General features: G+C 40.0%; 1 protein-coding gene and 1 non-coding gene across 4 annotated transcripts in view; one reads left to right on the top strand and one right to left on the bottom strand.

The window, feature by feature from the left end:
• The window catches only part of MICU2 (mitochondrial calcium uptake 2), a 117,176-nt gene that overhangs the window by 888 nt on the left and 93,514 nt on the right, over positions 1–22,774 (bottom strand). For 2 of the 3 annotated variants that reach the window (XM_054718674.1, XM_054718676.1), the window contains exons 7-11: positions 22,287–22,349; positions 20,739–20,836; positions 7,470–7,641; positions 2,888–2,996; positions 1,863–2,020 (exon numbers count right to left, since the gene is read on the bottom strand). In XM_054718674.1, coding sequence (XP_054574649.1) covers positions 1,863–2,020; positions 2,888–2,996; positions 7,470–7,641; positions 20,739–20,836; positions 22,287–22,349 — 600 coding nt within the window. The remainder of the gene's footprint in view (positions 1–1,862; positions 2,021–2,887; positions 2,997–7,469; positions 7,642–20,738; positions 20,837–22,286; positions 22,350–22,774) is intronic. The other variant, XM_054718675.1, reaches the window with a different exon arrangement.
• Positions 3,903–4,035, top strand: LOC114229488 (U11 spliceosomal RNA). The gene has a single exon (XR_003615527.2). It is a non-coding gene; the product is annotated as a U11 spliceosomal RNA (small nuclear RNA).

The raw sequence follows: 22,774 nt of genomic DNA, 5'->3' as shown, positions 1-22,774 counted from the left end.
CTAAAATTTTGATTTAACCTCGGCTAAAATTAAAAAGAAACTATAGGTCACAATGTATTTGATGAGAAGCCTTAAGAAGAAATAATATAATTCATCGTAAGTGTTTTGTGAATTAAAAGGACTGTGTGACTGCCGTGGCTGGTAGTGGTCAGAGCGTCAGCCTACGGACCAAAGGGTCACGTCTGATTCCTGGTAAAGAACATGCACCTCAGTTGCAGGTTCCCCAGCCCCAGTAGGGGCCTGTGGGGGAGGTGACCAATTGATGTGCCTCTCTTACGTTGATGTTTCTCTCTCTCTCTCTCCCCGCCTCTTCCACTCTCTAGAAATCAATGGAAAAATACATCCTCAGGTGAGGATAAAAAAAAAAAAGTACTATGTGGTTATTATTCCTCTTAACTAAACAAGAAAGTGAAAGTTGGACAACACTGGGATCCTGGTGAGCACAGGAGCAGAGCACTACTGGAAATCCACCAAATGGAAGCAAAAATCTACTTTAGATTATGCGTATGTTTTTTTCCTACCATTGATTTACAGCTCTTCTCTTTAAAAATTTTTTAAAATTGATTTTAGAGAGGGAGAAAAAGATAGAAACAATGATGAGAATCATTTATTGCTGTCTGCACGCCCCCTACTGGGGATTGAGCCCGAAATCCAGGCATGTGCCCTAACCGGGAATCGAACTGTAACCTCCTGGTTCATAGGTCAATGCTCAACCACTGAGCCATGCTGGCCAGGCTTACAGCTCTTCTTTTCAATGTTTTTTGAGAAATGGTAGAGGCTCCTGGATATATTAAATTGTTAACTGCAAAGGTTGGTTTAATCTCCAGGAATATGATTATTAACTACTAGAGGCCCAACGCACAAAATCCGTGCACGGGTACGGTCCCTAGGCCTGGCCTACAATCAAGGCCATCATTCCCCAGCTGCCCGCAGCCGGCCCTGCCCCCTGCCGCTACCCACCCCTGGTTCCCCATTCGCCATCAGGTGATCGGAGCCTGACGGCCGGGGGAAGGGACTGAGAGGTGGTCAGTGCACCTCATAGTGACTGGTCCAGAGGTCATTCTGCCATTAGGGTCAATTTGCACATTACCCTTTTATTATATAGGAGGAGATACTGGATGACTACAAAGCTTGGAAGACATGTTTGCTAATTGAAATCCTATTTGTTAATTTTGCATAAATAATATTTGTGGCAGGGAATGAACGTGATTTTCTAAGTTGTAAATAGGTTTGTTTTGTGAACCCACCATATTTTCTCTCTTTCATCCTCTCTTCTGGCCTAACTGCCTACTTACCATATGGTCCTCTTTGGATCCAGGTTTCCAACCTGCACGCTACCTTTCTGAGGGGTTTCAGCAGATTCTTATCTATATTAAATTTTGTGTTTGATCTGTCCCAGTTATAGACCAATATGTGAATTTGAGTGAATAATGATATAATTAGCTAACATCTACTGCAAGTGTCTTAGCCACTATCCTAAGTATTTTACACTTAATTCTTATAGTAATTCTTTCTGGCAGATTCTATTAGTTTCCTCATTGTACAAATGAGGAATCTGAAGCTCAGAAAAATTAAGTGGTTTTGTAAGATTTGGCAGTTAACAGGTGATAGAGATGGTATTTGAATCTAGGTGTGTCTAATTGCAAAGCCTGAAGTGAATTCTAGGCTATAATTTCTGAATAGTGGTTTCTGATTAGATTCAGATTTTTAAAAAGGCAAAAGAAAAGTAAAATCCCATCTGGAGAAGTTATCTCTTGATAAATGATGAAAACTCTACTTGAGATTATACATTTCCTCAAATTCTAGGTTTAACACCATCCAATTAATTTCATGTAAACATGTAAAAACTCAAAATCTGTTACCCATAAACCTCGGTGCATCCTGTTTTTTAACACTCCAAGAAACTCTCCATGACTAAGACATTCATCACCATCCAAATCAAAGATCTTGAAGACAGTGTCCAAAATATTGTTTGAGAGCTCCTGTCCTGTAGCTACTTTCACAGCTCTCTTAAACTCTGCTAAAAACACAAACATAAAACAACTCATTTACCATGTGAAACAGTGTAAGTGAAATTAATCTAATTTTTCATATTAAAAAATATTTTTATTGATTTCAGAGAGGAAGGGAGAGGGAGAGAGATAGAAACATCAATGATGAGAGAGAATCATCAATCAGCTGTCCCCTACTGGGGATTAAGCCCACAACCTGGGCATGTGCCCTTGACCAGAATCAAACCTGGGACCCTTCAGTCCACAGGCCGACGCTCTATCCACTGAGCCAAACTGGCTAGGACTAATTTTTCATAATTTGAGAAGTAAAAATAATCTAAATATTTGTTATATGGGAAGTAAATAAAAAACATAAATAACCCAGCTGGTGTGGCTCAGTGGCTGAGCATAGACCTATGAACCAGGAGGTTACAGTTAGATTCCCAGTCAGGACACATGACTGGGTTTCGGGCTCAACCTGTAGTAGGGTGCATGCAGGAGGCAGCCAATCAATGACTCTTTCTCATCACTGATATTTGTCTCCTCCCCCCCCCCACTTCCTCTCTGAAAACAATAAAAATACGTTAAAAAAACCCAAAAAGCCAAAAATACACATCAAGAATGTATTCAAATAATAAATTTGGCTCAAAAGTGCCATGAAAGTAACTGTACGATAAGAGGCTGTTTTAATTTAACCAATGTTTTCAAACACAAGTAATTTAAATATTTCCCCCTTTCACAGAAAAAATAAGAAAGTAACAGAAAATAGAGCATTAAATTCAGAATAACCACAATGAATTAAGTAAAAGGCCAATCAATTTCTTTTATTGTAATTGACTCCTTGGTTGATATCTTATTGAAAAAATGATAAAAATTGAATGATTCATATAACTTACCTAATCTGACAGGGCGATGAGCTAAATTAAACATCTGCATGGCAATAGAGAAGTCTTCCAAGTGGGTTGTAAAATGACAAAATGACTTGAACTCATCCAAACTAATGCTCTAATAAAACAAAGGGAGTTTTTTTATCACAGTTTTATAATTGCATTATATAACTGAACAAAGTGTGAGTCCTCTTTTCTAGCATAAAACTTACGAATTTCTATCTTTCTAAGCAAGTCTATTAAAAAATTGGAGATGCAGAATAACAAAATTATAGATTTTAAAGATGAGGAGGAACCCCAAGAGACTGGCAGGAAACTGGGTATGATTGTGCAGACTCTATGCTGTGTGAACGGGCCGCCTGAAGTTGTGCAGTGTAAGACTTGAGGGGGGGGTTCCGGTGTTATGGACTGAGTCCGTCTCTTAAATATTCCTTGTTGAATAATCCCCAACGTGACTATATTTGGAGATGGGAAGTCATAATACTGGGGCCCTAATCGGATATGCCTAATGTCCTGATGAGCAGTGTTCTCATTCTGCGTGTGGGGAGGAGGGAGACCGCACCAGACACCGACCCTGCTGGCATCCTGGATCTTGGGACTTGTAGGCTCCAAACTTGTGAGAAAGTAAGTTTGTGCTTTACGCCACCCAGTCTGTGGTATTCTGTTATGGCAGCCTGAGGAGACTAATACATCTTTTAAGTGGCCCACCTCATAAATTTTCTGCTTAGTTTTGTCAGTGGACATAGCACTGCGTTTTGGAGTAGATGGACCTATGTCAAAATTCCTGATCTGCCATTTGTTATGGCATTATATATTAAATAGGGTGAAATGTCAGACCATTCAAAGTTCTTGATTTTTTAAAGACCCCATTATAAATTAAAGACATTGGTCTATTATTGTGATGCCAATATTGCTCATTTTGTTAATTTTTTATTTGACTTTGATTATAACTTTTGTGGGGGGAATGAGGGGAGTCAGCAGATTTTTAATTTTTAGGTAATAATTTCATGAATTTTTTCTTTAAAAAAAAAGCTTCTGTTGTTTGTGGCACATGTGGGGCAGCTTGATTGCTCTATCTGGGGAACTGACATCAAGAGATTTCAGAAGCATGATTTTTGGTACCGAGGTAGCTAGTGATCGTTGGTCCTGGCACCCGCCAAAAAAACCTCTTTTTCCCCCCCTTAAAAGCTTCTGGGTTTTGTTTAGAAAGACAGATATACCCCACTTTAAGATGACTGTTTTCAAGTTTTCTTCTATTTCTACTCAGTTTCCTTTTTCTCTTTAACATTTAATTCTTTGATTCATCTGGAATTTATTTCAGAGTAATGAGTGAGGTAGAGACTTACCTTTATTCTCTCTCAGATGGCCAGTGGATGTCCTAATGTCATTTATTAAAAATTCTTTTACCCAAGTAATTTGTAATATAAGTTTACATATACTAAATTTCCATGTGTATTTGGGTCTATCTATAACTCTGGACTTTATATTCTGTTCAACTGATATGTCTGTCAAATTCATTGTAACTGTTTTAGTTACCAATGGTTAATGATACATTTTAATATCTTGGCATTATTTAAAAAAAAAGACTATTTTTTAAAAAGTGGGTTTAAGGTGACAGCAAAATTGAGGGGAAGGTACAGAGACTTCCCTTATCCCTCCTGGCCTCTTCAGCATTCTTTTCATATAAACTCTATGGCATTTTTATTGAAACCCATAGTGTTCAGCAGTGGCTGATTCTCTTGTAATTCCTGCACATAAGAAGGATCACACTTCTGTGCCTTCTTGCAGTTAGGTCAGGTCATGTGACCAGTCTGGCCAGCAGCCAAGGGTCATCATGTTTCCAGGACAAAACATTTAATTACCAGAACAGGACTCACTTCTTTCTTTTCTTACTCCGGCCTCTGAGAAGTGGTGTTTTTTTCCCCACATGGTGGAGCACCAAGATGACAGAGCCTCGAAAAGTCTGGGTTCTTGAGCACCTCCCACCTCTCATGATGGAAATGTGGTATAGTCATTAAAGAAACCTTTCTTGTGTCAGCCAGAGATTTCAGAGTTAGCTTGTAACTGTAGCAGACAGGCTGTACTGACTGGTATGATCATCCCACTTATAGACTAATTTAAGGGAGAATTGCATTTATAATGCCATGACTTTCTATACAATCACAGGGAATCTATACTAATGAAAGGGTAATATGCTAATTAGACTGGGAGACCTTCCCGGATGTCCTTCCAGACAAAGCCATGGTGGCAGGGCTGAGGCAAAGGTGGTTAGGGGCGATCAGGCCAGGAGGGGAGGGCAGTTGGGGGTGATCAGGCTGGTGGGGGGGCAGTTGGGGGCGAGCAGGCCGGCAGGTGGGGGGCAGTTGGGAGTGATCAGGCTGGCAAGGGGGGGCAGTTGGGGGTGAGAAGGCCAGCGGGGGTGGGGGGGCAGTTGTAGGGCGAGCAGGCCAGCAGGCAGAGTAGTTAGTGGCAATAAGGCAGGCAGGCAGGCGAGCGGTTAGGAGCCAGTGGTCCCGGATTGCGAGAGGGATGTCCTGACTGTCAGTTTAGGCCCGATCCCACAGGGATAAGGCTGGCAAGGGGGGGCAGTTGGGCCAAGACAGTAGGATATCCCCCGAGGGGTTCCAGATTGGAAAGGGTGCAGGCCAGGCTGAGGGACCCACCCCCCCCCCCCCCGTGCACGAATTTCATGCACTGGGCCACTAGTGTCTCTATAGTTAGGTTAAATTTTCTTTCATATCCATCAAACCTTTAAAGTTTTCACATATTTCTAGTTAATTAATGCTTTAGATTTTGAGAGTATGTTTATTAAAGCTGGGGTCAGTGAAACAAGAAAGGGGTTAGGATAGAAGCAGCAGCAGAGGGAGCCTAGGCAGGGCTGCTTTAGCTCACTGGAGAGTCAGAGAAAAAGAGGCTTCGAGGACAGGTTTAGGGGTTAGCCTGGGAGGAGCTGCCACTGCCCACTGCTCCCCAGGGTTGCAAGTCTCCTAGGGTCCCTTAGAGTTTAGAAGATGCATTCCTGTGGGGGAAGAAAAGAAGGAAGGGAAAGGCACAGGTGTGCTCCCAGGAGGGACAGTGGGTGTTGGGGCGCAGGTTTTAAGGGTTTTTAAAGGCTGGGGCTTTAGGGGATGTCTTGGGGGAGGATTCAATATAATTTTCATCAGCTTTTTGCTGATGCACCAAAAGTAGATTTACTCCCTAACTTCATCTGTCTTTGTGTGTGGCTGGCAAATGGCCCTAATTGGATTTCTCCTTCCTATCTCTCTGAGCACGGTGATTTAAGCCTTTGCCCTCTGACTGGGGAGAACTGTAACCATTAGCTCTTTTTTATTAAAAAATATTTTTAATATATATATTTAAATGTTTTTATTTTTAATTTATTTTTATTTTATTATTTATTATTATTTTAAAAATAGTTTTATTGATTTCAGAGAGGAAGAGAGAGGGAGAGAAAGAAACATCAATGATGAGAGAAAAATCATAGATCGGCTGCCTCCTGCATGCCCCATACTGGGGATTGAGGCTGAAACCCGGGCATGTGTCTTGACCAGGAATTGAACGATGACCTCCTGGTTCATGGGTCGATGCTCAACCATTGAGCCACACTGGCCAGGCTAAAATTTTTTTTTAATAATTTGATTTTTAGAGAAAGAGGAAGGGGGCGGGGGCAGAGAAACTTCGATGTCAGCGTGGCTACCTCCTGCAAGCCCCCAACCGGGGATCGAGCTCACAGCCCAGACATGTGCCCTGACTGGGAATTGAACCAGCAACCTTTTGGTTCTTGGGCCATTTGACTATCTGTATCAGTTTCCCTATTCCACTTTTCCTGGCTCATTAGCCTCTCATTCTTCCCTTAGAGACTTCCATCCCTGAAATCTTTTAGGGGTGATGAGGGAGGATGGTTTTTCTTCAGTAGCTAGTTAATTTATAATTGTTATATATTGCAATTGCAATTATAAATGGGATCTTCATTATATATTATTATCTTTTCCCTAACTATAAAATTAACTTTAAAATTATATATAAATACATGTCCTTTTCAAAATAATTTTTCAGAACAATATAGTAAAAACAATACATAAAATAAAAATCTCTTGAAATATCACTGAACATTAATCATTATTAATAGTTTGGCAATCATCATTTCATGCATTTCACATACACACACATATGCTATTATATTTTCTGAGCTGGAATTTTTACAAAGGACAACTACTTCTGATATACAGGGTGGGGCAAAAGTAGGTTTACAGTTATTTGTATGGAAAATAATACAATAATTACTCTTTTATCTTGTTAATTTGCACTGGCCACAATTTCCAGAACAACAGAAAGTGACAGCAGTGATAGTGGACATTCCTAATTCCTGACTTTACTGAAAATTCCAAACTCATGGCTGCAACACTGATTCTTAGTCAACAGTTCCTTAATAAGAAAATAGTATGTGGAGAACATTCTCAATTTGATTTTATACTTAAATACTAGAGAGCAGCTCAGTCTTGGTTAATTTGGAAGTCACTTTAATTAATTATATAAATGTCTAACTTATTATTTTATATTCATCTCAAGCATAACAAAAAGGCATACCAACCTCTCCTGCTGACAACTTCTCTCTCACATTTTTCCAATAAATGTCTTTATTTTCAGTGTTCGTGAAAAAAAGGAGCCACTCTGCAAAGTCTTCTTTCCTCATGAAACTCAAACCTTTAGAGAACTGCAGAAATTCCATTTCTTGGACCTCCGCCTGTAGGTTCTCCATAAACCTAAATGTTAAAGTACAGAACTGACAGAAGTGGCCAGTGCTTTCAACTGTAACACCATAGCAGGACTGCAGCACCTTCATGAGTTGCACGAAGCATGAACGCCATGTCAAGGACTGTGGCAGTGGGTCAGCTGGGTAAGTCCAACACCTGCTTCAATAGGACTCCCCATACTTGGTTTGTGTGCACACATTCTACTTGGCAATTTACATTCTGACAAACTTAAAGACTTAAAGAGTTAGAAAACAGTATTTTTCCAATATAGAAAAATTACCAATAATCAGAGAGACTTAAAATTCAGTTGGGATACTGTTTTTAGAATCATAATAATAACTAATGGTTCCTCATAGTTTTCAGATTCCAAATTTGATCAATGTAATCAATGAATGGCTTTGCATCAAAAGCTTAGATTTACCACAAAATATTTAGAACCTATGGACAAGAACATATGTTTATGTGACTCAACATTCTTTTAAAAAAATTTTTATAAAAATAGATGGCACTTTGATCAAACTGTCATCAATAGCTTCCTAAGAAATGTATAAATTGAAAGAATGAGAATACATGGGGTGAAAGAGATACAGTCCAGTACAGAGGAAAGAAAGCTGCCACTTATCCCCCAAACCTTAGAAGCATGCGGAGGAGTTTGATTTTATGCTTCTATCTGTGGTAGGTGAGAGTCTAAATGTATTTGATACACATATTTATCAGTGCTATGTGTCTTTTTGGGTCAAAGCAGAATTTTAACTAAAACTTGAAGCATTTCAGGTCTGGACTGATAGATCAACAAAATTTACTGATATGCTTCATCCTTTGTTTTACTGAGTTTTATTATATTGTGTACTCTGATAACATTCAATTTTTTTCTTATCAGGATTGTTAAAAGAATGCTTTACTTGCAAACAACTGTACAATGAATTAGAAAGTAGAAAATATGGTATAAAAACATGAATAACTAGTTCCTTTCCTTTTTTCCTTCAGGCTCTATCTGAGGCTGAAATATTATAAACTTAACTAGAGGACTGATGCATGAAAATTCATGCACTAGAGGGGGGTCCCTCAGCCTGGCCTGCCCCCTCTCACAGTCCAGGAGCCCTCAGGGCTGGGAGGCGACCCAGCGATCAGGGGAAGGTGACGCCCCCATCACACCTCTGCTGCTGCCACTGCCAGCAGCATAAGCCTCAGCCGGCCCTGGTTACCTGAGCCTCAGGCGGCCCTGGGCGGCTGGGCAGCCGCCATCCGAGGCTTGCCTGTGCCTCAAGCCCGCCCTGGGCAGCCAACATCCGACACTTGCCTGCACCTCGGGCGTTGGCTGGGCAGCTGCCATTCGAGGCTTGCCTGCGCCTTGGGCCGGCCCTGGGCAGCTGGGGGGCTGAGGGCAGGTCTAGCTGTTCCCCTCACCGCCCCCCTCCGCCCCCCCCCCGCTGGGCTGAAAGGACTGTGGGACTCCAGCGGGGCTGGGCGCTGCCATCTTGTGGTTATGTGCACCGCCATCTTTGTGATGGCATGATGGTTAATTTGCATATCCCCTCTTTATTAGATAGGATTGCTGTTAAACTGTACATTGTTCTGGTTTAAGCTACTTCATTTTAATTAATTATACTACTTTTGAAGAACATAAATTTTTTAAAAAATGTTTTTATTCATTTGAGAGAGAGAGGAAGGAAGAGGGAGAAAAGAACATCAATGTGAGCGAGAAATACTGATTGGTTGCCTCCCGCATGCACCCCTACCGGGGACCAAACCCACAACCTGGGCGTGTGTCCTGGCCAGGAATCAAACCAGTGACCTTTTGGTGCACAGGACAATGCTCAATCAACTGAGCCACCCTGGCCAGGGCAAACGTAAAAATGTTTTATAGTAATACTCTTTCTAAGTCTAAAATTATGTATTTTGTTATGACATAAAAATCTGCAACGTGATACTATACATAAATATATGAATTGAAGAATTTATAATACATAAGGCACTCTGAAAACATTTATATAGTTTATAAATCAGTAGACTAATTGGAAACTCTGGGAAAATTCTGCTTTTCTTTAGCTGAGTGCTTAGGCCCTGGTGTACTGGAGCTGGCTTGCAGCAGCTGAGAGAGTGTATTGTGCATGTGTTGTCCATGCCAATTGTTGGGTCCAAGCCCCTCTGCTAGGGACTGGACCTCTGTGGACGCTGGGAACTGGAAGACATGAGTAGCTGTGGGCATATAGGAGAGACTTTATTGCAGATCAAGCAGCCATTTATACACAGGACAGTCACTGTAAATACAGTAGCCAGTCCTTGCTAGCACAGTAGCAAATACATGAGCCCTACAGAGCAGTTCTTGCTAACAAAGCCATCACACTTCACATCTGGCAGCTTGAGATGGGCTTGCTGGAGTATTCACACTATTAACTTTAAGTGTTACCAATCAAGGCTGTTCTCCCTAAGAACTGAGCATTAGACATACTTATCAGCACACCACCCTGGAATTTATGAAAACTCTTCGTGACTTTAGAACATCCTCAATTAATAAGCAGTATTTCAGAAGTTAAAAAAAATCCCAGTCCTAAAAGTACATTGATATCAATATCCTCCTAATTTTTCTTGATAAGAAAACTTGAGGCCCTTTTTCTTTCTTTCCTATTTCCTTAATATATCTTAAAACAGAATTATTTTCAGCTTTAAAAATGTATTCAAGTAAAAAATGAGGTCAATTGTACCATCCCAGCAATAAACTCAGGGATTATTTCTGGTCACTATTTCTAAGGCTAACCATCAGAATGTAAAAGAATGAAAAGAAATGCAGAAGAAAAGTCCCCAAATAAGGTAGGAAAGAAGGAAAAAGAATCATAACAAAACAAAGGCACTGTTACAGGAGAGTAAACACCATTGACAACTGCCTGAGCAGACTGAGCATCTATATTTTCTTTCTTGAACAATACATATGCTGATAAAGAACTGAATTTTCACATTTAAATTACATGTTGATTTCATAACGATGAATAAACTCCACAAATTCCAGCAGACAGAACTTAAATTACACTTTAGTCTCTATTTAAGTGGCTAAGAGGTATTTTTATTGGAACATTTTATGACTAGTTGTAAAAGTAAAAAAATAAAAACTACAAAAGAAACCCCACAAAAAACCAACAACCCCCAAGCCACAAATTTATCCATATACTACTCCCTCATTAATTGCTAAGCTTCTCTCGACACATGGTAGTATCTACTTAATATGCCTGTCATCTGGTCACATGGTCTGGTACAACTTCCTTAAAGGCCCACTCAATGCACCTACTATGGATGAAAATGGGCCACGTACTAAACTTGACAAGCTCAGGGGAGGCCTGTGTGGTGGGCGGCCTTACAAACTCAAAGACCTAAAGTAACCGCAAAGGATGGTCTGAAAAAAACTTTTTAAATTAAAAGCAGTTTACGGTGGATAGTCATGTCCTAGGCCAGTATATTCCCCGACAAAGGCCAATCTTTACCTTAACTGAGCCAGTCTGTTGCCTTTTTGCATCTACGATAACATATCTTTGGAATGTAAAAGTAATTTTTCTTCTTTTGGACCCCTCAAAGCACAGGCCTGTCTGCGGAGATCACGAATCCCCTCATTGTTACTGAGTTAATTGTTGACGGTTAACTATCCTGTACCCAAGTAAGTAAAAGAAGTATGTTTCTATCATTTTCCTTTTTATCCAATCCCACCCAAAGGTTTCCAGGCTTTGCTTTCTCTCACATCCCTAATCTATCACTAATGAATTTTAAGTAACTCACTTACATCTCCTCCTTAGATTGTAATGTATAAAACAAGGTGAAAAACTGCCAATCGAGGATTAAAGATGGCGACCGGCAGGAAGGTAGGGAGAGAGAGAGTGTGAGTGAGGAACCCATAGAGGAGAGTGTAGACGTGTGTGGTGTGTGTGTGTGTATGAGCTAGGGTCAGTTAGATTCTGCACGTCTTCCAAGGGGCTGCCTAACCGGGCAGTCCTAGACGGCGGAGCCCCGCGCACAAAGCGGACACATCTCCGCGGCTGTTGCGGACGGGGAGACCACGCCATCTTGAGAAACAGAGCTGCCTGAGACTCAGATCCTGGCTTCTGACACAAACCAGGACCCTGCAGCCACTGGGGACAGAGAACTGCTATCACAGCTTCAGACCAACAAACAACAAGAATCCAGACTTCCCGGCAGATTTCCGTGAGTCAAAGAGCCTATCCCCCTCCCCACAGGCGCGCAGACAGCGCCATTGTAACGGATAGATCCGCCTCTCGCCCAAGCCTCAGAACTTTGCGCAGGGACTCTCTCCCCCTCAGGGAATTTGGCGCGTGTGCGCGGGACAGAATCAGCTCCCTGTTGGGGAAATCTGTCAGTGCGCAAAGAGGGCTCCCCTTCGGAGAATTTGGGGGAATTTGGCTTGCGGGTCACAGCTCTCCCTTCAGGGAATCTTAGAGCGCGCACAGAGGGGCTTTCCCTTTGGGGAATTTGGCATGCAGGACAGACTCCGCCCCCCTTCCGGGACTCCGGTAGAGTGCACGGAGCCAGCTCACCTTCAGGAAATCAAGAGTGTGCGCCCTAGCCGGTTTGGCTCAGTAGAGAGAGCACACACAGGTCGCAGCTCCACTTCAGGGAATTTGGCACGCCGGACACAGCTGCCTGGGATCCCTGACTCACAGCGCATTCACACTAAGAGCCAGTGACCCCAATTGTTGGTGCATGCACACACAGGGACCCTGAGTCTCAACGAGAAACCGCACAAGGCAACAGAGACTCTGACACTCTAGTCTTGGTGCAGACACAGGGAAACTCTGACTCCTGGCACATGCTAAGGATCTCATTTGCGGCACATACCAACAGTGTGGTGCAGACAGGGCCCCTGATTCTAAGTGTGCACACGAGACCACACGGAACACTGGGGACACTGACCCTGGGCAAGTCTGGTTCCCACCAACCAAAGGCAGCCACACGTCCTAGTGTCAGAGCACTTCAGTGAAACTCGGGTGGAGCGAAGTCCCCACAGCACACGGCCCAGGTCCACGCAAATGGAAGCTTGAGCTTTCTGGTGATAGCCAGAATGGGGAAACGAAATAACTCACAGAGGAAAGAAAATGTGGAGTCGCCAAGAAAGGAAATCAGTGAAACTGAAGATGCAACATGACCGAAAAGGAGTTTAGAGTAATGGTCGTGGAATTTATACATCGGATGGATGAGAAAATAAACAACTTATGCAAGAATCAGGAAGAAATGAAAAGTGATATAGCTACAATCAAAAACACCATGGAAAGTTTCAACAGTAGACTACAAGAAGCAGAGGACCGAATTAGTGAGTTAGAAGATCAGGTACAGAAACAAGCTCAATCTGAACAGCAATTGGAGAAAAAAATTAAAAAGCAGGAGGAAAGCCTAAGGGAGCTTCGGGACAACATGAAACGAAGTAACATGCGTATAATAGGGCTGCCAGAAGGACAAGAAGAGCAGCAGGGATTAGAAAATCTATTTGAAGAAATAATGACAGAAAACTTCCCGGATATGGGAAAGATAAAAGTTACGCAAGTACAGAGAGTCCCAAGCAGGATCAACCCCAAAAGACCCACACCAAGACATGTCATAATTTCAATGGCAAATATAAATGATAAAGAGAGAATCTTAAAGACGGCAAGAGAGAGACAGAGAGTTACCTACAAAGGAACACCCATCAGATTGTCAAATGATTACTCAACAGAAACACAACAAGCTAGAAGTGAATGGAAGGAGGTATACAAAGTGTTGCAAAGCAAAGGACTGAATCCAAGAATACTATATCCAGCAAGACTATCAATCAAAATTGAAGGGGAAATCAGGAGCTTTGCAGATAAAAAAAGGCTCAAGGAGTTTATCACCACCAAACCAGCAATGCAAGAATTGCTAAAGGGAATACTATAAAAAGAAGAAATAAACAGGTAAGAAGGAATATAGACACAAAAATAGATATGACCACAAACAAATACCTTTCAGTAATATCTTTAAATATAAATGGACTAAACGCTCCAATCAAAAGATATCAAGTAGCTGAATGGATAAAAAAAACACGACCCATATATATGCTGTCTACAAGAGACCCACCTCAGAACAAGAGACTCACACAGATTGAAAGTGAAGGGATGGAAAAATATCTTTCAGGCAAATGGAAATGAAAAAAAAGCTGGGGTAGCAATACTTATATCTGACAAAATAGACCTCAAAGTAAATGCCATAACAAGAGATAAAGAAGGCCACTTCATAATACTAAAGGGAGAAATCCAACAAGAAGAAATAATTCTGGTAAACATATATGCTCCCAATATAGGAGCACCCAAATACATAAAAAAAACTCCTGGAAGATTTCAAGGGAGAGATTAATAGCAATACAATCATAGTAGGAGACTTTAATACCCCACTATCACCACTGGACAAATCCTCTAAACAAAAAATCAGCAAAGAAACAGCAATCCTAAATGAATCACTAGACCAGATGGAATTAATTGACATCTTTAGAACATTTCACCCCAAAGCCACAGAATATACATTCTTCTCAAGTGCACATGGGTCATTTTCAAAGAGAGACCATATGCTGGGTCACAGGCAAAGTCTCTTCAAATTCAAGAAGACAGAAATTATATCAAGCGTCTTCTCAGATCACAGTGGCATAAAACTGGAAATCAACTACAATAAATACAATCCAAAGAAATCAAACACATGGAGACTAAACAGCATGCTATTAAACCAGGACTGGGTCACCAGAGAGATCAAGGAAGAGATAAAAAACATCATGGCAACAAATGACAATGAAAACACAACAATCCAAAATCTATGGGACACAGCGAAAGCAGTCTTGAGAGGGAAGTTCATAGCTCTACAAGCCTATTGCAAAAAACAAGAAACAATGGTAATAAATTACTTAACCCTACAACTCAAAGAGCTAGAAAAAGAGCAGCAAGAAAAGCCCAGTGTAACCAGAAGGAAGGAAATAACAAAGATCAGAGCGGAGATAAATGACATAGAGACCAAAGAAACAATATAAAAGATCAACAAAACCAAGAGCTGGTTCTTTGAAAGGATAAACAAGATTGATGGACCTCTAGCCAGGCTCACCAAGAAGCAAAGAGAGAGGACCCAAATAAACAAAAATCAGAAATGAAAGAGGTGAAATAACAACAGACCCCGCTGAGATACAAAGGATTGTTACAAAATACTACGAACAACTCTATTCCAACAAACTGGACAACCTGGAGGAAATGGACATATTCCTAGAAAAATATAACCTTCCAAAACTCAATCAAGAAGAATCTAAAGAGCTCAATAGGCCAATAACTATGGAAAAAATTGAAGCAGTCATCAAAAAGCTTCTGGCAAACAAAAGCCCTGGGGCCAGATGGCTTCACAGGGGAGTTTTACCAAACATTCAAGGAAAAACTAAAACCTATCCTCCTCAGACTATTCCAAAAAATTCAAGAGGAAGGAACACTTCCAAGCTCCTTCTATGAAGCCAGCATCACCCTAATACCAAAACCAGATAAAGACAACACAATGAAAGAGAATTACAGACCAATATCCCTCATGAACATAGATGCCAAAATCCTCAACAAAATTCTAGCAAATCGGCTCCAGCAGTACATCAGAAAGATCATACACCATGACCAAGTAGGATTTATCCCAGGAATGCAAGGATGGTACAATATCCGCAAATCAATAAACGTGATACATCACATAAACAAATTGAGAGATAAAAATCACATAGTCATATCAATTGATGCAGAAAAAGCATTTGACAAAATCCAACACCCTTTCCTGATAAAAACTCTCAACAAGGTGGGAATAGAAGGCTCATACCTCAACATAATAAAAGCTATATATGATAAACCCACAGCAAACATCATACTCAATGGACAAAAACTAAAAACATTTCCCCTAAGAACAGGAACAAGACAGGGATGCCCACTCTCACCACTCCTGTTTGACATAGTACTGGAAGTATTAGCCATTGCAATTAGACAAGAAGAAGAAATAAAAGGCATCCAAATTGGAAAAGAACAAGAAAAGCTGTCTTTATTTGCAGACGACATGATATTGTACATAAAAAATCCGAAAGACTCCGTCAAAAAACTAATAGACTTAATAAATGAATTTGGCAATGTAGCAGGATACAAAATTAACGCCAAGAAATCTATGGCCTTTCTATACACCAATAGTGAACTTACAGACAGAAAGACTAAAAAGGCAATTCCATTTACCATCGCACCAAAAAAATTAAGATACCTAGGAATAAACTTAACTAAGGAGGTAAAAGACCTATACACGGAAAACTACAGGACACTGAAAAAAGAGATAGAGGAAGACGTAAACAGATGGAAGAACATACCATGTTCATGGATTGGTAGAATCAACATCATTAAAATGTCCATACTACCCAAAGCAATCTATAGATTCAATGCACTCCCCATTAAAATACCAATGGCATATTTCACAGACCTTGAAAGAACTCTCCAAAAATTCATCTGGAATAAAAAAAGACCCCAAATAGCCACAGCAATCCTGAGAAAGAAGAATAAAGTAGGAGGGATCTCAATACCAGATTTCAAGCTGTATTACAAAGCCACTGTTCTCAAAACAGCCTGGTACTGGCACAAGAACAGACATATAGATCAGTGGAACAGAATAGAGAATCCAGATATTGACCCAAACCACGATGCTCAATTAATATTTGACAAAGGAGGCATGAACATACAATGGAGTCAAGACAGTCTCTTCAATAAATGGTTGTTGGGAAAATTGGACAGATACATGCAAAAAAATGAAGCTTGATCACCAACTTACGCCATACACAAAAATAAACTCAAAATGGATACAGGACTTAAACATAAGACGGGAAACCATAAAAATACTAGAGCAATCCACAGGCAGCAAAATCTCAGACATATGCCAAAAGAAATTCTTCACTGACACTGCCCCTAGGGCAATGGAAGCTTAAGAGAAAATTAACAAATGGGACTACATCAAAATAAAAAGCTTTTTCACAGCAAAAGAAACCATCAACAAAACAACAAGAAGGCCTACTGCATGGGAGAACATATTTGCAAATGGCATCACTGATAAAGGTTTGATCTCCAACATCTATAGGCAGCTTATACAACTTAATAAAAGGAAGATAAATGATCCAATAAAAAAATGGGCAACAGACCTAAATAGAAGCTTTTCAAAAGAAGACAGAAGGAAGGCCAAGAGACACATGAAAACATGCTCAACGTCACTAATTATCCGAGAGATGCAAATCAAAACAACAATGCGGTACCATCTCACACCTGTCAGAATGGCTATCATCAACAAATCAACAAACGACAAGTGTTGGCGAGGATGCGGAGAAAAAGGAACCCTCGTGCACTGCTGGTGGGAATGCAGACTGGTGCAGCCACTGTGGAGAACAGTATGGAGTTTCCTCAAAAAACTGAAAATGCAACTCCCATTTGACCCAGTAATCCCACTCCTGGGAATATATCCGAAGAAACTAGAAACACCAATCAGAAAGGATATATGCACCTCTATGTTCATAGCAGCACAATTCACCATACCTAAGATTTGGAAACAGCCTAGGTGCCCGTCAGCAGATGACTGGATCAGAAAACTGTGGTACATCTACACAATGGAATACTATGCTGCCATAAAAAAGAAGGAATTCTCATCATTTGCAGCAACCTGGATGGAATTGGAGAACATTATGTTAAGTGAAATAAGCCAGTCAATGAAAGAAAAATACCACATGATCTCACTCATTTATGGGTAATAAAGAACATTATAAACTTGAACAAAAAGATAGATACAGAGGCAGTAAAGCATCAAACAGACTGTCAAATTACAGGGGGAAAGTTAGGGAGAGGTGGGGGAGATAAGAGATCAATCAAAGGACTTGTATGCATGCATATAAGCATAACCAACGGATGCAAAACTCTGGGGCGTGAGGGCATATATGGGAGTGGGGTGGGGGGTGGCAATGGTAAGATATGTACACATATAATACCTTAATAAAAAAAAATTGAAAAAAAAACAACCAAAAAAACCTGCCAATCTTTGGAGAATTATCTCAATCTGTTGAGATTTTTGCTTCTCAGCATTTGTTGACAGTTTGGCTCAAATAAATTCACAAAAATTCTTCACAGGTTTGAATTTTTCTTATGTTGACACTACCCACCCACCAGGGACCTGTGGAACTCTTTTAGAAACTTTATGACCACTTACACCTTTTAAGACCAACCTGGGTGTGAATATCTCCTCTGCAGTTTCTAAGGTACATGAACCTCCTAAACCAAGTCCCTTTCAGTGGTCGGCAAACTCATTAGTCAACAGAGCCAAATATCAACAGTACAAGGATTGAAATTTCTTTTGAGAGCCAAATTTTTTAAACTTAAACTTCTTCTAATGCCACTTCTTCAAAATAGACTCGCCCAGGCCATGGTATTTTGTGGAAGAGCCACACTCAAGGGGCCAAAGAGCCGCATGTGGCTCGCGAGCCGCAGTTTGCCGACCATGGCTTTATCTCATTGAGTCTCAGTATAAAAGGGAAGACTACCTGTCCCAAGTTTAAGGATAGGTGAAACAATACATGAAAAACACTTAAACACATGCTGGGCACATAGTAAGTACTCGACAGACAGTAGCTGTGATGGCACTGAGCATGTGTGCAACTATCTTTCTCTTTTCATCTTACTTAAGTCCAGACTCAACTCTTCATTGCTTCCGCCACTCTCTTGCCCACATTCTCTGCTCCCTTGAGCTTTGCCAGCCTTCTTCAAGTGTAGCTTGAAGAAAACTATACAATAGCTGCACATAATGGTACCAACATAAATTCACAGTCTATGCCTTTATTTCTGGAATACTGTTTGGTTAAACTTGACATTAGTATCTTTTTTAAAAAGTATATGTTTTTATTGATTTCAGAGAGGAAGGGAGAGGGAGAGAGATAGAAACATCAATGATGGGAGAGAATCATTGAATGGATGCCTCTTGCAAGCCCCCTACTGGGGATTAAGCCCACAACCTGGGCATATGCCAGGACCTGGAATCGAACTGTGACCTCTTGGTTCACAGGTTGACAATCACTGAACCACCCTGGCTGGGCAACATTAGTATCTTTTGCTTTATATACTATTTATTGCTCTGTAACCTTGGGTTTCTTGACAAGTTTAATCACAACACTAGCCTATTTCCAGAAGGCTTTATAAGGTTTAGGGGTCCTGCATAAAATTCATACACATTCTCATTATTTTGTCTTAAATAACTAGTAAACACTATTGAATTTCCAAATTAAAAAAATGGTAACAAAATTTAAAAAATATTAGCCATCTATGATGGAAAATAAAAGTTGTGTCCAGTTTTCTAACTTAAAACTATAACAGCCCTTTCCTCTGAAATTTAAGCAGTCAATCCCTGGGGGAAAAGACACTGAGAAAATAATGCTTTTATTTTAGTTTTGATTTGTTTCTTACATGCTGAATTGAGACACCTTTTGGGAAAGAGATGAAGGATACTCCAGGTTGAAGAAAATATGTGAAAAGGAGAGAGCTGAGGAAATGCAAACAGAAAGAAACCAGCGACAGCTGCGAAGAAGCCCTCAGGAGATACCTGACATGTGGGCAACAAGCTGCTAGACTAGCCTTTGAAAATCATTTGAGCCCTGACTGGTTTGCCTCAGTGGATGGAGCGCTGCTCCACAGACTGAAGGGTCCCGGGTTTGATTCTGGTCAAGAACATGTGCCTTGGTTGCGGTCTCGATCCCCAATAGGGGGTGTGCAGAAGGCAGCTGATCGATGTTTCTCTCGTCAATGTTTGTATCTCTCTATCCCTCTCCCTTCCTCTCTGTAAAAAAAAAAATCAATACTAATCTATATATATAAAAGCCTAAGCAACTGTTATGACTGAATGACCAGTCGCTATGACACACACTGACCACCAGGGGGCAGACGCTCAACGCAGGAGCTGCCCCCTGGTGGTCAGTGAGTTCCCACAGCCAACCTCCCCTGGCCGGCTAACCTTCTGCTGTCCCTCCCCCAAGCCGACAGGCCCTGATCAACAGATTGGGGCTGGGCCCCAGGCTGGAACGGGTAACCAGGATGGGTGGCAGCGGATGCAGCCTCTTTCCCAGGGGGGCCAAGGGCCAGCTCACTCCTCAGGGCCAGTGGCCAACCTCCCATGTCCTGTCCCTCCCCCGAGCCAGCAGGCCCCGATCGGCCTGGCCCTGATTGGCCCTGATCACAGGCCATGCCTAGGGACCCCATCCATGCATGGTTTTCCTGCACCGGGCCTCTAGTATATATATAAAAGAAGAAAATCATTTGAGTTGACATGAGTTCAGCATATATTCTGAGTGCCTACTGTATTTTATGTTCTGTGTACTTCAGATACATTATTTCATCTAATTATCAGATCCACCTCAGACTTCATGTAGGGAAAGAATACTAATGTGAATGAAAGGGGAAAGAATTGAAGATTAAGAAATAAAATATTTGCATGAATTAGAGATTGCCTCTTTTCTGTTATTAGATTATTTAAAAATTATTAGAATTTATAGTTTCTTTTTTTAATCCTCAACTGAAGACATTTTTTTCCATGGATTTTTAGAGAGAGTGAAAGGGAGGGAGAGAGAGAGAGAGAAACATCAATGTGAGAGACACATTGACTGGTCGCCTCCCGCATGCGCCCAGATGAGGGGAGGGAGGGGATCGAACCTACAACTGAGGTATGTGCCCTTGACTGGAATCGAACCTGGGACCCTTCAGTCCATGGGCCGATGCTCCATCCACTGAGCCAAACTGGCTAGGGCTATAGTTTATTTTTACATTTACTCACAACTCTGTAAAGTAGGCAGGACAGGACTAGTATCACCACATAAATTTTTTAAAGACTAAAAGAAGGTACAGTTGACCCTTGAATAATGTGAGACCACTTACACTTGGATTTTTAAAAATAAAAGTATATAAATTTTAAAAAATCATGTATAAGTAGACCCACACAGTTCAAACTTGCATTTTTTAAGGGTCGACCATACTCAGTTGTTTCTTCACTTCTTATCTATAAAATTTCCCTAAATGAATATAAATATTTGCATTTACCTTCGAAATTCTCTATAATGAAGTTTTCTTTCTCCTCTTTTTCCAAAGAAACGTATCTGAAGGGTTGTGTTAATTTCAGGTTCTTTCACTTTTGGTTCCTATAAAAATGTTACAGTAATTTCAAATATTATAACCAAAATAGATCCTGTAGCCTGGAACTCTCAGCACAATATCCACAAAAGACTCTTGTAGCAACAACAACAACAAAGGTGGACAAGAGAAAAGTCATTTTGTCTGTTACTTTGTACAAAAATAATCTATAATCATCTGCTCAGGCAGAAGAAAAACATGGCCTACAATACTCAAAATACTTAAGGTGGAGTGGACTTCAGCAGTAAACAAAATTTTAGAAATGTTCATACCTTTTGACCCAGCAATTGAGTTTCTGAGAAGTTGTCCCTAAGATATATTCACATATGTATAAAATGACATGCCGTATTTTCCGGCGTATAAGATGACTGGGTGTATAAGATTTTCCTGGGTTAAAAAGTCGTCTTATACGCCGGAAAATACGGTATATTGGACTATATTTATGGGATTAGATATAATGGATTAGATATATTGGACTACCATATTTTCCGGCGTATAAGACAACTTTTTAACCCAGGAAAATCTTTTACGCCCAGTCGTCTTATACGCCGGAAAGTATGGTAATTACAGAATTATTAACTGTAGCATTATTTGTAACTTCAAAAGACTGGATATATTTAAACATCTTTCAAAAGAGGAATGATTACATAATTGGTACATCAAAGTACTATGGAGCCATAAGAAAGAATAAGATACTCAGCTATTTTTAAAAAATATTAAATCTTTATTGTTGAAAGTATTAAATACGTCCTGCTTCGCTTTCCCCCCCAATGTTAAGCTATATTAAGGAAAAACGAAAGAGTGGGAAACAATGTATATAGTATGCATGCTACTGCTTATATAAACATGGAAAAAAGATATATAGATATATTTAATTATTTATATGCATAAAATACCCCTGGAAGAATACACGGCAAACTGATAGAACACATTGCTTAGGGCAGTGATGGTGAACCTATTACATGCGTAGCTATTTCTGATGACACAAAGTTGGAGGGATGCGTAGCTATTTCTGAGGATGAAACATTTGCGAAATAATGTTTTTTCCTCGAAGTGACACACTACCTGAGTTATGCTCAGTTTTTTGGCGAAGTTTGACACACCAAGCTCAAAAGGTTGCCCATCACTGGCTTAGGGAGAAGTGGTGACTGGGAGAAAAATTCTATCATATATATATATATATATATATATATATATATATATATATATATATGTATATATATATATACATATATATATATACACACACACACACACACACACACACACACACACACACTCTTATGAACCTTATCAAATCTACACCATATGAATGTAGCACATCTACTTAAAATATTTAGAAAAAATAAATTACTAATAATTTTCCCAAGTATTTTTGAATACTTATTTGAACAAACAGAATAGAGAAACTAATATAATGCCAATCTGTTTGGAAATGTTTACATTATCTGTACATACCTGGCATTCTGTTTCATTAGTTATTGTCTTCAAGTCATCCTGTTTACTTATGATCTTCTGAAGCTAAAAAGATGGCAAACATGAATTTAGATGTGTGTCTACTGGATTTTTCAAAACAACCTAAAAAACAGATGCCATGTTTTTGTTATAAAATATATATTAGGTATTTGTTAAATAGTAACTGAAATTCTTTTTATTTTATAAACTCCTAATGTTATGTTTTTTCTCAGATCATGTAAGAATCATGTAAGAATCAGATATGCAAGAATTAACATTATTATTACAATTTGGATCACTTTTTTTTCTCTCAAAGGAAGCCAGCTTACTTAATATATACATATTCTGATTACCCTCATTCTTTAAGAAAGTTTTTATTCATAACTTTCTGTATTATTGATAGTTTACGGCAACATTTTCAAGTACATAACTCTTAAAAAGCTACTTACAATATATATATGTTGTCCCTTTTCTCTTTATACATTTTAAAG

This window comes from Eptesicus fuscus, chromosome 7 (assembly GCF_027574615.1).
Source record: "Eptesicus fuscus isolate TK198812 chromosome 7, DD_ASM_mEF_20220401, whole genome shotgun sequence".
NCBI lineage: Eukaryota > Metazoa > Chordata > Mammalia > Chiroptera > Vespertilionidae > Eptesicus > Eptesicus fuscus.
This window is presented reverse-complemented; position numbering and strand designations above follow the sequence as displayed.